Below are 17,292 nucleotides of genomic sequence, written 5' to 3' on the forward strand. Positions count from 1 at the left end.
GTTAAATAAAACAATAACAATTATGTATTTAATTCAGTTTTTTACAGTCTATGATTTAATCCCATTTGATTATCCAGTCTCTTTGCTGCTGACCTTTGATGATCCAGTTCAACCATACTAATAAACAAAAATGACGTGATAAACTAACATTTGTGGTTCATTGTTTTGTTTTCTATTGTTAAGTAGTGTTGAACCTTCCTCTCCTGCATTCTACTGTATGGATGTGAATTTACTTTTCCTTCAGCTTGAGGCTTACTCCTTTCACTTTTTGGTGTGAAAGGGCATTTACATTTGTTAAAAATAGAACTTTTTATAATTAAAAGCAAACAAGCCAGCCCTGGACAGATTTGCAGACTATTTTAGACTGGTTCTGGTAGGACCCACTGCAGAGTAGCTAAATAGAGAGAAGTAGCTACGGCTGCAATGTTCTTCCTCAAGACGCATGCAGTTATGTTTTTTTAACTGCTAGAGCGCCAAAAGTTACAGACTGCAGCTTTAACAGTGTAAATGATTAGTATTTATAAAGATTAAGTTAAAGTGAGAGTCAGATGGTGCAGAGGTAAATACTGTATCAGTAAGTTGTCTATGTAAAATGAGTCATATGAAACTGTAAGTAAACATTGATAGCCATGCTGTCTTTACATCATGGGCGAGTCTTTGTTTGCATCATCTGAGCCATCACCTGCAGTCAGACCTTGATTGGCAGGTCTTGTCAAACTGGTGAGGTCGATGGATTGAGTCAGGACATCAGAAGGTATGTTGAGGACCACAGCAGGCTGCTCAGAGCGCAGATTGTTGAGGAGCTGCAGGAGTCGAAGGTGCACAACCAGTGGAGAACCAGAGAGAGACTCTACAGAGGCCTTCAAAGCCTCACAAGCCACCTTTTCTCCTTCTGCAGAGATCACCTGTGCAAAGCATAGTGGTTAAAAAGCTGGTTTGGAAACTGAAAGGTTGTGGGTTCAAATCCCATTTTGTACAGACGGCCTTACTTTGACCTTTGCCTGACGTCTCGCTTCGGCCTCCACAGCGAAGTTGTGTTGCAGCTCAGGTGGAAGACTAATTTCTTCTCTGCAACAGTGTGGACATACAGTATGTTGTGAGTCCCGTAATGTGACGACTTTTGGAGTCTAATCTGTTCTATGTACTTACATTTCTGCTCTTTCCACTTTGATACCCCACCTGCAGGTTACCGAATCTAAACTGACCTGCCCAACACATGAAAACTTAGTAAACGTCTTGTTTCAAGCCCTCATGAGGTGTCATATCTGTTGAGGCCTACCTGAATCTCCCGGGCCATCCGTTTGCGGTCCAGCAAAATGTCAGTGAAGGCATGATGGGCCAGTATCTCTCTAACAGAGACCTGGGTCAGAGCCTGCAGCACATCTGGGACACCAGCGAGGGAGGAATAACACACAGACACATTCTCGATACGATAGTAACACACCGCGCTCACTTCGGTACACACCAGATCTTTGGTCACCACCTGACGATGCAATGACATGGAATAATATGACTTGTTGAAGAGGTGTTTTATAATTTTTAAGACTTGCCATTTTCTCAGCAGTTAATAAAATGGTTCAAAAAATTATTTTTTGCTTGCATTTAAAGTTCCAAGCCATATCTAGAGACCTAAAGGTGGATGTTTTGATTGGGCTAGTCTTCGACTCGTTGCCACCCTTATGTTTATGTCACACATACGTGTGTAAGTGAGATGGTGTTTGCCGCAGGCAGCTTTTTTACAGTGCACTTCATTAAATGACTCATCTCAGAAAATACAATGCTGCTTATACAGAGACCTTAGTAGTAATTAATTTTTTTACAGGAATGAAAGGGAGACTGTGAGCGACAGAAGGATTGCAATATATCGATTGTTCAGCAAACAAAACATCTTTCAGAAAAAACTTTCAGCAGACAAATACTCAAAACTGTTTGTGAGTTGTGAAAATACATGATCGTGGACCTTCATACAAGTGCGTTCCATTGTAAAGACTTTAAGTCATCCCTTCCATCCACGTTACATTCAGTATGGCGTCTAACCTGATTAAAGTCTATGTGCAGAAAATATGGAAGCTTTTTTGTTACTTTGAAAGCAAAGAAATTACCGCGTGAGGAAGGATCTTCAGTATTTTCAGACGAATGTCGACAATATGGCACACATCCAAAAATGGGAGATAAAACATCAGTCCTGCAGCAAAATAAAACATACATGTAGGCTACTAAAGCCGAAATACATAATTTACAAAAATGTTAAAATTATTTCTTCTTAATATTAACATACTAAAATAACATTAAATGCATTCGTATATTAATTAAAAATTATATTAACTTTACAATTTTATATAACTTTAAGAATTATATATTAATATTTAACTATAACAAAAATCAAATAGTAAAAATATATTACATTTGTATTAAAAATTGTATATTCTTCACATAAAATAATAACTAGAACCTTGCTAACTGTAAAAGTGTTAATATGTAAATAAAACTGTACCAGGGCGCCGTGGTCTCTTCTGAAGTAGATGCCCCAATCGAAATTTCACGGCTCTCTCATGTTCTCTCACAATCTACATATACACAATTTTATACATAATAAATTAAAGTTACGGGACCTGAACACAGTTACCAAATACATATTCGTTTTTAATATATAATCCCATAAATTAAAAGCATACCTTCACACAGAACCATATGGAAACAGGAAAGAAGAAGATCACCACAGACAGGACCAAAACTATGAGAAGCATCTCACAAATTCCAAGGTATCTCTTCTTCAAGGCTTTAGAGAAAATGTAAGAGAGAAGAATATACTATAGGTTCTCCATCTTTTCTGAGGTGTTTTCTTCTCCACACTTACCTTCTCCAAGCACGTCAGTCTCCTATAATCCCAATAACTCCTCTCGATCTTCTTTTATTCGTTCCCTCACACCGTCTACATTTACAACAGTGCTGCTGGAGATGATTTGAGCCTCTTTGGCTTCACCTCTTTCCTCTTCTGGTTTTTCTTTTCTTTTGCGGGGCTCTTGGAGCTTCACGGATTTGGGGGCTTTGGTTTTCCTCTCTTTAGCAGAAGGCCATGGCTCCTGCTTTTCCTGTCCAGATCTTGCAGAATGCGTAGATGTTTCTATTCTTTTCTCCATCACGGCTTCGCTCATTATAAACATCTGTTGTGAGGGTTCCTCTGGTGTCTGGTATGCTCCTGGGGACGTCTGTGGGTCTGAACAGGGAGTATCTCTGTAGGCCTCTGCAGGTTCGTATGGTGACAAGGGAGTGTTTGTACTCTTCTAATGAATTTTTCACAGTGGTTACATCCTACACAGAGGCGCTGAATGGAAAATAACGTGTTACAAAAAATCTAACTGGCATGTTCTCTGAATGTCCTCTATATGTTTATTTATAATAATGATTTGAATTTAGATTGAACATCTATCAATCAATCTATCTATATAATATTTATTTTTTGTAAATATGTAATAAATATATTTAAATGGAACAACATTTTTAGAAAATGGTTATTTTGGGTAAATCTGGGGAAAATGTCATGTTTGTAACAAAGTTATTTAACATTCACCTTCGCCTATAGTGTTGTAAATGGCAAATTATATAATTGAATTAAAAAGCAAAGCAAAATGTTTTGTTAAACACCATTCATAGTGTTATTAAGTTTAGTAATAAGGGCCCGGTTTTTCAAAAGGTTTAATCCGGATAAAATTGATCCGGATTTAGTAATCCTTTTTTTGCGATCCGTGATCATGTAATCCATTTTACTTTTGGAGCCAGTTTTTTAAAGCAACATCGGATTGGATCAATCTGATCCTTTTCAGGATCACCAAATCTGGATAACCAGTGCTGGATAACCAGTGCTCAAAAAGGATAGGAAATCACAATGTAGAAATATAGATATGTAAAGAGCAACAAGTAGAATAGCCAGTGTGGGGTCAATATAAGTTTATTTTTATTTGAAATGAAAACCCACACATTTAAAAAAAAAAAAAACCTAAAAACAAGAAAAACCCCACCCCATCCTCTTCCAGCAGTCCGCTCATCTGAGACCTACAACACAAACACTGTACATTGAGAATATTATAACAAGTATCAAGTATAGATGTATTGAATAAAAAAAAAATATCCAAATATATTATTATTTGATATATTTTTAAAGTTTTCATTACATTTTGGCCATGAAATCCACACTGAATCCACCCTTCTGATGGGATCAGTTTAATCCAGATTTTTTGGATCAAAGTGATCCAAATCCTACAAAAAAGTTCTAAAAAAACCCAAACTAAAGGTTTGATCCGGATCAAAACCAAGATTGGATTACGTGATCTAATCCGATTATGTAATCCGTTTTTTCTTTTGAAAAACACATTTTCAAGATTTGATCCAATCCGTTATCCAAAATCCTGCTTGATTACTTTTGAAAAACCGGGCCAAGAAAGATAATTAGTTCATGTTCTGTTTTCTGTTTTAAGACCTTTGTTTAATGCCAAGGTCATGTTTATTACCTCAATATCTAGTTAGATAGATAGATAGATAGATAGATAGATAGATAGATAGATAGATAGATAGATAGATAGATAGATAGATAGATAGATAGATAGATAGATAGATCTAGAATTACATTTTAATTTAAACTATGAAACAAGCAAATAAATGAAACAATAAACAATTAAAATCTATAAATGTATACAAAACAAAACTTTCTTTATTAAATGTATAAAGCTGACAAAATGTATGAGTTTTTGTTTATATGTCTGACAATTTTTTATATATATATTTTTAATTTATTTACTAGACAACACTTTAATATAAAAAAAATAAATCGCCAAATTGTATCATGTTTACTAGGCTATTTTTTCTCCCAAAATAAACTTAATGCATGTAACTTAGCCTATGTAAAAATGTTTTTAACACTTACACATTGAGGTTAGGCCTTGTAAATGGTATATTTGTATTCGTTTTATTACATTTATTTAAGAAAAATGGAAAATTATAATCTTTTTAAAAGCATGTATAAAAGTAAAAATATAGGCTACATCAGAAAACATTGTGAAGCTGTGTGTAAATAAAGTCAGAAAGTAAATAGTCGGCGCCAGGAGCTTGATTGAATGCTGACGAAGCACGTGCCTCGGGAAATTGGCTGCTTCTGCCCACACAGACGCTAAAGAAAAACACACTTTCATCTGCACTTCTGCATACAATCCTGTTTTTTTTTTTTTTTTTTTTTAAATCAATCTTGGAGGATATTTCTGACGTCCTTTCCATCGACGTAATCGCGCTCGCGCACCTGCTTTGTAAAATTTCCATTTTTTTAAATAACGTGGCCTGTCGCGTGATCTCCACCGAACGACAGAACGTGTTCATCTTGTACAAAAGGTAATCTCTCGTCCATAAAACACATTAATAATGTATCTTCAAAGATATATACGTTTAAAGCCGGCTGTTAAGTGCGTAAGCGCTTGCATTTTGCTTTAAACCAGTACTGTTAATAAAACAATTATATTTAGGGTGTTGACATCACGGTGGAATGACATTTACGTTTAAACTGTCATGTTTTTGTCGGCTATCAAGTAAGTAAATTGTGTCCCACTTCTGTTTTTAGCTGTCAGGATGACCCAAGATCAGCTCCTCACGGGTTTGAAGAAGGATGTCCGCTCTCTTCTGGTCTCTGCTAAGCATGGTTTGACCCCTGAGCAGCTCAAGAAAGACTACTACACCATGCTGGGCTTCCCCATGCCCCTCAGGTTACTGGGATTCAGAAATGTTTTGGACATGGTGAAGGAAATGCCGGATGTGGTACACTTGGAATACCACCTCGATGGTAGCATTATTCTGAAAGGTGATTTTAGTAGGCTTTTTCATGCCTTTTGTTTGCTGCTAAGTCAACATGTATGGCCTAAAGAATGACTTTTCTGCATATTCATGCTAAAACTTCTTGAACACTATGAAACTGCTAAATTTGGTTTATATGAATTGCTACATTCTATTGCTAGTCTTAAGCTGTCGGTATTGGGGGGGAGGTTTTTTCATTTTAGTGGACATTTGATTGGACAAACATTTGGACACACCCACAGGTGCAGGATGAGTCATTAGTATTTTAATCTATCTGCTTTTTTCTTCAAGGCAGAAGTAAGCCTGTGGAGAGACTTTCAGTTAATTAGGGAAATAGCGAGAAGAATAACGACGTGCAGTAAACACTAAACCTGTTTGCACTACATGTTCATAATTAAGATCATACATTAAAATAATATGGTAAGACACACAAATTTTCAATATCAAGCAGCAAAACAAACAGTTTTTTACAGCTAAAAATAGCTGAACAAAGTTCAAAGTGGTTGAGACCCGAAGCTAGACCCATAGAATTTACATGGCCACGCTTAAAAGGTGGATAGATATTTAAAAAAAGGTAAGGGTTAAGGTAATTTGGTAATTTGCAGCATTTATTCAAACTGCACGTGCAAAAAGTGTGTGTGTGTGGGACTGGGGTTGTTATAGTTAAAACTAAAACCATAAAAAAAGTGTTACTTGAAATAACATGACGTTAGCTGGTGTTACTTAAAATATGAAATGACGTTAACTGATGTTGTTTTTAAAAATTAAAAAAAAATTCTTGCTGGTTGCCAACGTAACATTTCCCGTTTTTCTATAATTTAAATTGTTGTACTAAAATGCCTCAGACTGAAATAAAATGACATAAACGATATAAGCAAATAAAAAAAAGACATTTAAATGAAAAACAACAACAGCAAAAAATAAAAATGAATACAAAATATTAATAAAGCTAATAATATTTACCTAAGTGATACTAACATTTTAACCGTGTGGGACAAAACTGTTTATGTCGATATACTTAGACATTGCAAACACATCTGGAAAATTACACATAGTGAGTCGGTGTGGGAAAACTCCACTCCAATTATGGTACATTTTTACCAGACCGAGCAAACTTTTCCATAAAAATTTGCTTTGGCAAGCTGTTTAAAACTCTAAACGAAATGCTTTTTGGCTTGATCAAAAATTATGCCACACCAGTTCGTTCTTCGATTTTGCTTGAGGTATATCGGGGCCTTTAGAACTATTATTAACATTTTTCTCTTTGCAGCCGTTATAGATGAGAGCACCAAAGGCATTCGAGAGCTGGTGGCTAAGCAACGTGACCCAAAAACCAAAGCGAACTTTCGGAGGGGAACACCAGGAACCTTCCACATCTCTTACCCACGGAACCAGCCCGTTCTTCTCCCTCGCCGTGGCCAATCAAAACCTGCTCTACCCGCTCAACTGCGCAGCCAGCTAAAACAGTTACTATCTCATGGGCCGGTCAGATTATCAGAGCTGGAGTCCAGGTATATGGCGCAGTTCGGAAAGCCGCTCAACATCACGCAATATGGCTTCTTCTCCATTTCCGAGATGCTTTCGGCTGCCATGGATTTCATAATCATGCAGCAGAGTCGCACAGGCTCACAACTTCTGCTGAGGAATGCCATAATGCCACAAAATCAGATCAAACATCTGATGACGAATCTTTCTAAGCCAAGTATGTCTATGATAATGCAATTCCTGAAGAGAGAGAAGTTGATATCATGCTCTTGTTGTTGGTGCAGATCAATTACTTATGTCTTTTCCATGATGATTACTCAGCAATGGCATCTCCTTTGGTGGCGAAACGGAAGCCGTTCAGTGCTAAAGCAACTTCTCCGCCTGAGAGGAACAAGCTAGATTCGCACGCCCCCCCTGCTGTTACCAAACCGGAGCCTGTAAAGGCAGAGCACTCTTTTGAAGAAACAATTTTGAAGGTTTGTATATTTCTATGAAATAAGGGTGAAATTTCGCTATATATAAAACAATACTGTCGAGGTAAATCTTCTTACAGCTTGAGGAGGAGCTCAGACAGCAGATCCTCGAGAAGGGCACCGCTGGCACCGTCAGCCACGAGCTGAAAGATAAGCTACGGAAGGTCAGACATAACAGCTTTAAAAATCAGCCTTTCTTGTCTCATCTTCTCATCTTGGCTTATTTTTGAGAGATGGTTCTTTTTTCAGGTTGTAGCTGAAAATGGCAGTGGGGTATCCATTCACAATCTTCCAAAAGAATACAAGGTATTCTCACAAGCCTGTCAAGACCATATCAGAGTTCACATCTGAAGAAGAAAATACGAAAATGAAAACGTCATATCCACTGCTATATTTTTTTTTTTTAGAGTTTCTAGATGGCACCAGTGAGCTTTTCTAACTTATGGTCTGTTTTTTGATGTAAGCGAATGTATGGTGAGGAGTTGCCGGTGAGCCAGTATGGCTTTCTGAGCGTGACGGAAATGGTTGGAGCTTTGAGTGACACATTGTCCATTCAAAAAGGTGCTGATGAAAGTCAATGGATGGTTGTGGAGTTCAAACCAAATGACATACAACCCACTGAACCTGGTACTTAGCTTCATGTCATATTGATTTGAAAAGACAAATGAGTGCTCTTAGCTTATTGATCATCTTTAATGAAACTGATTGCGATGTATTCCTTTTGCAAGAATTATCCCCGGGTCACGGCACCAGCTCCAGTTTAATGACTGAATCCCAGAATCCCTCCAGCAAAGCCTATTACTTCAGCTGTGCAGAGTCTGCATGGGAGCGCAGAGAGGTGGAGCAATACACAGACACCCAAGAGTCCGAGACTGAGCTCAGAATCGCTGATAAAACCATCCATCAGGTTAAGATTCATTATTGATAATCCATTATCTTTCCCTCCCATATCAATCCTAAGGAAAATTACAAAATGTACTTTAGTAATGTATAAAAAAAGAACATTAATACCACTAGTATTTTATTAATACTATATATAATGGATTTTGGATTACATTATAATGGATTATAATGTATATAATCATAATATACTAAATATACTACTAAATATACAAAAAATTATTCTTTAGCAGTAAAGTGCATTTTAATTCATATTCATGGTGGCCCAAAATAGTACTAAAGAATAATTTTTAGTATATCAAGTACAAAATTAGTTCATGAAAATAGAGCACTTTAAGTACATTATGGAAGTGTTCTAATAATTTGCCAGCACTGTGTGTGTGTGTGTGTGTGTGTATATATATATACGTGTATGTATGTATGCATGTTAGATGTATATGTATTAATATTAGTGCTGTCAAACAATTAATTGCGTCTAAAATAAAAGTTATCGTTTGAATATGTGTGTTCTGTGTATATTTAATATGCATATATACACACATACAGTATTTATTTTTTATTAATATTTTTTAAATATTGACATGTATTTACATGTCTACACTGATATTCATATAATTAAGACTTAATATGACAACATACGTTTCTGAAATATATGCTGTATGTAACATAATAAATATACACAGTACACATACATGAATATATCATGTAAACCAAAACTTATTTTGGATGTGATTAATCATTTGACAGCGCATATATATATAAAATAATTCTAAACATCATGAGTATAATGTGTTTGTTGTAGATGGCGAATCTTTTCCCAGAGCTGGTGGTGAGTCGAGTTTCAGCGGTTCCTCCAGACGCAGTGCACTGCCAGAAGCTGAAGCCCCCGGCTCGCAGGAGGGAGAGAGAGCTGGTGGCTGTCCTGGTGGAGCAGATGGAGTCTCCTAGCCACTTCTACATCCGCTTTAGCCAGAACAAGGAGGCCAGAGCCCTTGAGAACATGATGATTGAAATGAGGTATCTCACTTATTACGTTGCATGTTGAATTGTCACCTGAATAATTTCATAACTATTTGGGCTGGGATTGAGTAATATGTCATTCTGAACATGCCTAATACTTGTTTCCAGGAGCTGTTACTCCTACCCAGAAGTGACGGAGAGATACCGGATGCCTGATGCATATGTGCGGCTGGGTCAGGTGTGCTGTGTGGCCCCCAGAGACATGTGGTTCTACCGGGTGGTGATCCACGAGCTCTTCAGTGATACTGAAGTAAAGGTGTACTATGTTGACTTCGGGGATATCACAAAAGTGGAACGAAACAGCCTCCGGTTTCTCAAGTAAGTTCATAAATTGTTATAAAACAATGAAAGTGTTGTTTAAACCTGAACTTATTTTTATGTAAATGATTACCTGAGGTTTTGGTTTTGTTTCACAGTTATTAGTAGTACACCATAAATCAAAATTTTTGCATTTGTTTAGGACCTATATGTTTGTGTCTCTGCTGCTTTGTGTACTCTCAAAATCTTTCCAGAGCTTGTTATGCTGATCTTCCGGCTCAGGCTGTCCCTGCAATGTTAGCTGGGGTTCGGCCCATCACGGTAAGCAGTGTTGTTTTATATATCTAAAAAAAACTATCGAAAACCATTTGTAAAATAAAAAAACAATAAATATAAATGAACGATGAAAATTTAAAATGTTGCCTTGGAATTTAGGAAATTACCTGCAATAAATCTATTAAAACTAAAACTGACATAAAGGTGTGTGTGGGTATATATATATATATATATATACAGTATATATATACATGTATGTGTATATGTTTTTTCTTTATTCAATAAAATTAGAATGATCTATTATGATTTATATTAAGAATTTTTTTTTTTCATGGATATTTCCCCGCCCTTTATTTTCATTGAAAATTGTTGATTGAAATAAAACCACTTTATTAATAAAGCCGCTTGAGTAAATTATCACAATATTTTAATTTTCAGAAAAATCACAAACATCACAACATTATTAATAATTCTGATGTATTATCATTTATATTTGATAGTTTTTTCATTTTCCATTTTACTTGGTCCTTATTTTCATTCAAAATTGATTAGAATGACATAAATGTACTGAATCAAATAGTATTTTTATTTTTTTATTCATTCATTTTTTTTATCTAAATTATCTATTCTGTCTATTCTATTTTTTTTTTTTCGATGCAAGCCATAAGGCTTTAAGGCTTCTTATATCAAAGCAACAAAGACTTGCAGTTCAGTAAGCGAATCAGATATTGATTTAGTAAAATCTGAATGAACTGATTCTGAGCAAGTGATTCATTAGGCTGACTCAAACAGTTAACCCCTAAATCTTTGTCATTTATTCTCAAATTCGACTACACTTTTTGTGTTTGCATGCTTGTTTTCCATGCAGCAGATGGAGAACCAGCTTTTGGTAGTGTATTACTCATTTTGTCGCACTAGTTATTTTCTTTTTCTTCACATTTTCCTTCTGTCTTTTTTTCCTTCAGAGCATTTGGACTCAGAGTGCAATCAGCACTTTCCAGAAGATGTGCTGTGAGCGCACGCTGGTGGCCGCCATCCACAGCTACCAGGAGGACTTCCTGTTGCTCTACCTGTGTGACACAAACACGGAGGAGGATGTTTACATTCACCACGCCCTACAGAAAGAGGGCCACGCCCTTCCCTCCGTTACCACTTATGGATTGGTCTGGGTTCAAATCTTCATTTAAACCCACTTGTGTAAGTCCCAATAAGAACCTGTTCTTCAGTATTTACTGGTTTCTTCTCGTTTGGCTTTTTAGGTGTCAGGGAAGTTCAACCCTGTGACGTCTTATTTTGGAGATGATCAGCTTGAGGAAGTAAAAGAGTTTCTCTCACCACCCCCGTCTTTTCCAGAAACCCAGATCTGCTTTCAGGGAAATGGCTGTCTGAGCTCCTCTCAAACGGTATCTTTAATATACAAATCCAGCATCATGATACAGCATTGATGGGCCATAAGCCAGTGAAGCTCAGTGAAATTTCATTGCTGCTCAATTGGGCCGATGAACTACAGGTCTGTCTGCTGAGGCTGTAAATAGAGGAATGATAGTGAGCAGCACTGGATCTTATGGGTGTTTGGGAGCTCAGGTTTTTAAAGGGATAGTTCTCCCAGAAATGAAAGTTATCTCATGATTTACTCCGCTTCAAGCAATCCTAGGTGTATATGACTTTATTCTTTCGGACGAATACAATTGGAGTTCATTTAAAAAAGAATGTCTTTACTCTTCTGAGCTTTATTATGGCAGTGTATGAGGATCTTATTTTTGAAACCCAATAAAGTGTGTCCTTCCATCATAAAAATTATCCACACGGTTCTGGGAGGGTTAATAAACCGAAGGGGCCTTCTGAAGAGAATCAATGTTTTGTAAGAAAAATATCCATATTTTGTAAACCGTTATCTCTTAACTTAATTTTTTTAATATAACTCTGATTGTAATCCTCTGAAAAGTCATATACACCTAGGATGGCTTGAGGGTGAGTAAATCATGGGGTAATTTACATTTTTGGGAGAACTATCCCTATTAGTGGCATACATTAGGTTTTGCTCACAAAGTGACTTGGATGCGTATTTTGTAATAAAGTTTGTGGGCATTTAACCAAACGAGTAAAGTAGTCTGCAAGTGTTTATTCACTCTGGTTTGTTCATTCCAGGTGTCCAGCTCTGAAAATGGAGAAAATAACTTTTCCTCCATAAATGAGGACTCAACCTTCGACATGCCTGCCCTCGAGTTAATAAATGTTCCTGATGTCAACACTGTGGCTAAAGTGAGTTGTATTACACACACACATGTATATATATATACACAGTAATATTTTGGATTGATTTCTTTAAACCTCATATTTCCTTTCAGAGTGGCAAAGTAAATCCATCCGAGGCTCCGCAGGCTGAAGAATCATTATGCTGCAGTGAATGGGATCAGGGATGGACAGAAGAGGACGAAACGGATAAGACGAAACTAGAACCTGATGTCAATACTGAAGACAAATCGAAAGTAAGGATGCCAACTCATCCACAATAGGCATGACATGACCGCTTTGGATTGTCACAAATATTTGACAGAAAAAAGAGGTAAAGCCTGAGGCAAAATCTGATCCCAGTGCTCATGAATGAAGCTCCAAGCTTCAGACTTTCATTCCTCACAGCATTTAGCACACAGTCATCACTCAGAATGACATGAGGTGCTGCTTGTCTGGAGATTTAATCTCCTGACGTATTGCTCCTCTTTACATCCCCGTTCTCCTGCTGAGCCCTTTGGGAGCCCGTTGAACTTAATTGTGTGGTGATTAGATGAGAATTTGAATTAGCCTCTCCACAAAGGTTCATCTGTTTAATCATTCAACAGAACGGTTCATCGGAAAAGACACGTTTCTACAAGAGACATTCAATAGTCATTTTCAGCTATTTGCAGGATGAAATCACAGAAACCAGCATAGCAGTTATATATATATATATTTATAAGGGATGCAAAATTCATGGTTTGATTCGATACGACACAGTGGTGTCAAGGTTCGGTTCAGTACGTTTAGTACGGGGGTAATTGGTTATGTCGCAATGTTTGAAATATTTCTGTTTTAAACCACGAAGGCGAGCCAATGGATATCACCAAAGCAACGTGCAAACTTTGCATCTAATGCCACATATTCTCTCAGAGACAACGAGACGAATCTACTTCAACATATGCTGATAACGGTATACAGCTAACTGTTTTAATTCATTCCCTTAATATTTCTCTTGTGGCCCGTACGTTGTGGCAAAAAATAAAATGAGAAGAAACGTATTTTGTGTTAAAAAGGTTGTTTTTGAATGTCGGTGCTTGAAAAAAAAAAGCTTTTTATTTTTTTTATTTATATAGATTTTTACTGATGACTGTAGTGTTAATATTTGAATTATAGGTCTATAATTCATTGTATAATAGACCCGTTTTAAAAGACCTTTTTTAAAAACATTTTAATTGAAGAGCAAATAGCCTTTTGTAATTTGGTAATTATTGCGAATTAATTGTAATCTTAATTTAATAATAAAAGTAACTTAATAATAACAATAATAATAGGCCTAGTAAAATAAGTGTTTGCATAGGTTCTACTCGATCCTCTTCAGTAATATTCTCTGGGTCTGACTCTGGTTCAAATTGATAAGGCAATATTGGAGCACATGCATTTTTCTGTTATAGTAAGAAGCGGGATGTTTCAAAACAACATCCACTAGGCGTTTAGCGAATCACAACACACTGGGCTAACCAATAACCAATCAGTGCCCATTATGAATTTCTGAGGGAGGGGCTTCATAGAACCAGGAAGTCAGCAGACTTTTTTGGTAGAATGGAAACCGCAGTGTAGAATAAAGTTAAAATATGTGAAAAATAATGTGATATTTTTTTTAATTCACAGCTAGAATGCGTTAAAGTGCACTCAATATACACAATCAAGCCTTTAAAAATAGCCAATTGACCACCTCTTTAAGATAAGAGACAAAATTGTCAAGTAAAGTTATTTTAGTTTTCTTTACGCACAAAATTATTCTCGTAGCTTCATAACTTTAAGGTTGAACCCCTGACATCACATCGACTATTTTAGAAAGCTAAATAAAAAATATCTTAATTTGTGTTCTAAAGATGAACGAAGAAGGCCTTCTGAGTTTTGGAACGACAAGATCACGATTAATTAATGACACCATTTTCTTTTTTGGCTGTACTATCTCTTTGAACAAATTCTAAAAACCAAGTTAAATTATCTACGTGGCGACATCAAGGGTTTTTTTCCTTGTTTTTTTTTCACACAGCCTGAGACTGTGCCTGCTCCTCTACCTGTCCAAGCAGCAGTATGTGAACCGCAGATGTGTGCATCTCCAATTGAACCCAAGCCCATCTCAACCGCATGCACCAGCCCTCACACCCCTGACCCCATCAGGATCAACTCCAGCTACCCAGGTACAACACATCAATGCCACAATAAGAAATGTCTTACTTCCTCAAAAATAGTCTTATGAAATCCAAATCAACTATGTTTGCTTTGACGACATGAGTTTTCTTAGTTTTTCCAGGTGTACCCGTTAATCTGGCCCAGCCCCAGCTCTCCCAATTTATGATGCAGTTATTCGGCAGTTCAGTTCATCTGGGACCAGTTCCAAACCATCTGTTCCAGCACCACACATCTCCGCTAGCTCTGAGACCAGCTGCGCGCCTGTCCGCCGGGGCCAACTTCCTACACTGGCGCTCCAAATACATAGCTTGACCGACCACAAGTGGTGCCTTTTGTACTTTTGTCATGTTTAATAACTTTTATTTTTTCGTTTCTTTGGCTGCAACATCCCAGAAATATATCAAATGATATATAAGAAAAGCAGCGGAGGGCACGTAAAAAGTGGATACATTTCTTATTCTTTTTAGCGCAATATCTCTCCAGTAGCATGCTATTCTTTATTTTTATGTATTTGCATGTACAGTGCTGAAGTTTTGTGTTTTCTCTATGGACCAAACTGGACATTTGTTATTAAGTTGCTTGTTCGATGTTCGATTTAGATTTTTTTTTCTTTTATCAAGAACCAAAAAGTTTTATATATATAAAAAAAGAGGATACACTGAAAATTGTGTCTGTGTTTTGCATCTAATATCATTTTTAGGTATAACAAACCTGAATACTTTTCGGAGTCCTCATGTTTGAGCGCAAATTTACTGGCTCGAACCGCTTTTCTGGGACTTTTCGCAAAAAAATTACCACTCCTGATCTGCAAAGGCAACACGATGTCAAAGTTTATTTTCCATTACCAGCTTGATACGATTTTATACACGTGGACATGCTACCGATGTGCTGTTCATCTTTCCATGACCAGTGTTTTCTAGTTTTACTGGATTGTTTATAAAAACGTGTTGCAGTGTATGATATTTAATCAGTGCTTTCCCAACACCCCTGTTTTGTTTTCTTTTATGTACCTTTGATCAATTCCACCCATTGGTTTTCCGCCTTTTGGTATTTTTAGTCCTCCGTTTGAGGATTGTTGCTCCACTGAGCATGTTGAGAGATTAAATCACTCAAAACAGGATGTCGGGTAACCAAGTGCATCCATAATGTGCCTCACAAACAGTGGAGCCAAGGAAAGAGTACAGGTTGGTAGAGCTCGCCGGTCCTGAATCTTCTTATTTTGTTTGGTCCAATTAGTGTTAATGGCATCTTAATGAGCTTTCTTCAAGGCCCTGAAGATGCCTGGTATCTTAACAAGAGCAGCTGTGGAAGCAAAAATATGACCTCATTTAAACAAGGGGGAAAAGAAAGATGAATGTTGCTGAAACCAAATAAGCATTGCATGCTAAGCTAATGAAGTTTAATTGAAGAAACACATTTTTCTGAGTATGGAAGCTCATTTCTGGCAAAAAGATTAATAATCTGGGTTTGGTAAATTTTGATTATAATAATTATGCTTTTTTCATGTCCATTTCTGTTAAAATTTAAAGAAATCATGCTTTGGTAAATTATAACTGACAAGTCAATATGGCATAAAACTTTAGGCAAAAAAAAAAAAGAATTGTCATAAAAATATGTGTGTGTGTAATTTATGACAAATTTAAATGTTTTAATCAATTTAAATAATTGTATTTATTTTGAATCTCGAAATTCTTAATTTAATTAAATTATGGGGTTTTTAATTAGCAACTTTTTGTATTTTTTGTGGTGACACTTTTGTTTGTTAGATCAATGCTAATATTTCTATATTCATGTGACAGACCATACAAATTACACGAGGACTTTTCATTTCAAATCATATCTCCGCATTCTGCCTCTATATGGAGCACCAACACAATAATTTCTGTGCCATTAGCATCACCAGATGGGTTGTTTTATGATTCATTTGTCCTTTTTGAAGCTTGAAAGCTCTTCCCTGATGAACTTTGAGAGAATTCGGGAAATGACACTGTGTTTTATACCATTAGGAGAGTCTTTATGCAAATGCAAGAGGGAAACACACTGCTTCATGGCAAATCATATTACCCTGGTTAACTGACCCACACAGACATGTTCCCCACCAAGATGACCTGTCCTACCCCTGTTAGGTTCTCCTGTGCTACTTGATTGGAAAAGAGTGAAAAATTGGACTTAACTGGGTCATTCATACAGTGAGTTTTATGTCCCAATGATTTATTTAATCATATTTTTTTCTAAAATAAGTAGCATATTTATGATATATGGCTTAAATTGTATGTTTAGGTCTTCTTTATCACTTAAACAGGGATAATAGAAATTATAAATACTATTTTGTATTTTACACACCTTTTCATTGATATATGCATCCTCAGTGCAAAGTAATCAACTTCCACAAGAAATATAAACCATAAAATGATTAAAAAAAAAATATAAAAATATGTTTATATTTTGTTATAGATTAGGCTAAACTGCCTCTAATCATACATATAAATTATGTGAAAATAAAGTTGTTGTTTTTTTTTGTTTTTGTTTTTTTTTACAATTTTCTTCAATTATCCCTGAAGTCATTTCCACCCTGTTAGTACCAGGGGCGGGTCTACGTGGTGGCCAGGGGGGGTATAATATAATATAA

The 17,292-nt window shown here is 36.3% G+C and overlaps 2 protein-coding genes across 2 annotated transcripts; one reads left to right on the forward strand and one right to left on the reverse strand.

Annotated features, from left to right (window-relative positions):
• Nucleotides 1-360: 360 nt before the first annotated feature.
• Nucleotides 361-3,239, reverse strand: LOC132159807 (podocin-like). The gene is made up of 8 exons (XM_059569419.1): nt 2,858-3,239; nt 2,676-2,779; nt 2,495-2,567; nt 2,103-2,185; nt 1,280-1,483; nt 1,150-1,205; nt 990-1,068; nt 361-905 (listed from the first exon to the last, which is right to left on the reverse strand). Exons 2-8 carry the CDS (start codon nt 2,745-2,747, stop codon nt 639-641), a joined length of 834 nt encoding a protein of 277 aa, XP_059425402.1. The 5' UTR covers nt 2,748-2,779; nt 2,858-3,239; the 3' UTR covers nt 361-638.
• A 1,829-nt stretch (nt 3,240-5,068) lies between these two features.
• Nucleotides 5,069-15,261, forward strand: tdrd5 (tudor domain containing 5). Its single transcript, XM_059569420.1, is given in 18 exon segments — nt 5,069-5,379; nt 5,606-5,842; nt 7,106-7,541; nt 7,573-7,594; nt 7,674-7,796; nt 7,874-7,957; nt 8,043-8,099; nt 8,258-8,420; nt 8,522-8,700; nt 9,496-9,710; nt 9,822-10,031; nt 10,226-10,292; nt 11,213-11,410; nt 11,507-11,650; nt 12,396-12,509; nt 12,596-12,736; nt 14,524-14,671; nt 14,776-15,261. Coding segments are annotated over 17 exon segments (2,730 nt in total). The 5' UTR covers nt 5,069-5,379; nt 5,606-5,613; the 3' UTR covers nt 14,976-15,261.
• Nucleotides 15,262-17,292: the final 2,031 nt, after the last annotated feature.

The sequence above is a fragment of the Carassius carassius genome, chromosome 16, assembly GCF_963082965.1.
Source record: "Carassius carassius chromosome 16, fCarCar2.1, whole genome shotgun sequence".
NCBI lineage: Eukaryota > Metazoa > Chordata > Actinopteri > Cypriniformes > Cyprinidae > Carassius > Carassius carassius.

Excerpts from the sequence above, each read along its gene's own strand:
- LOC132159807 (XM_059569419.1), bottom strand. The coding sequence starts at position 2,747 with ATGCTTCTCATAGTTTTGGTCCTGTCTGTGGTGATCTTCTTCTTTCCT. Across the intron at positions 2,568-2,675 it reads CCATATGGTTCTGTGTGAAG|ATTGTGAGAGAACATGAGAG; the intron begins GTATGCTTTTAA and ends GTGTATATGTAG. Across the intron at positions 1,069-1,149 it reads AAAGTGGAAAGAGCAGAAAT|AGAAGAAATTAGTCTTCCAC; the intron begins GTAAGTACATAG and ends ACACTGTTGCAG.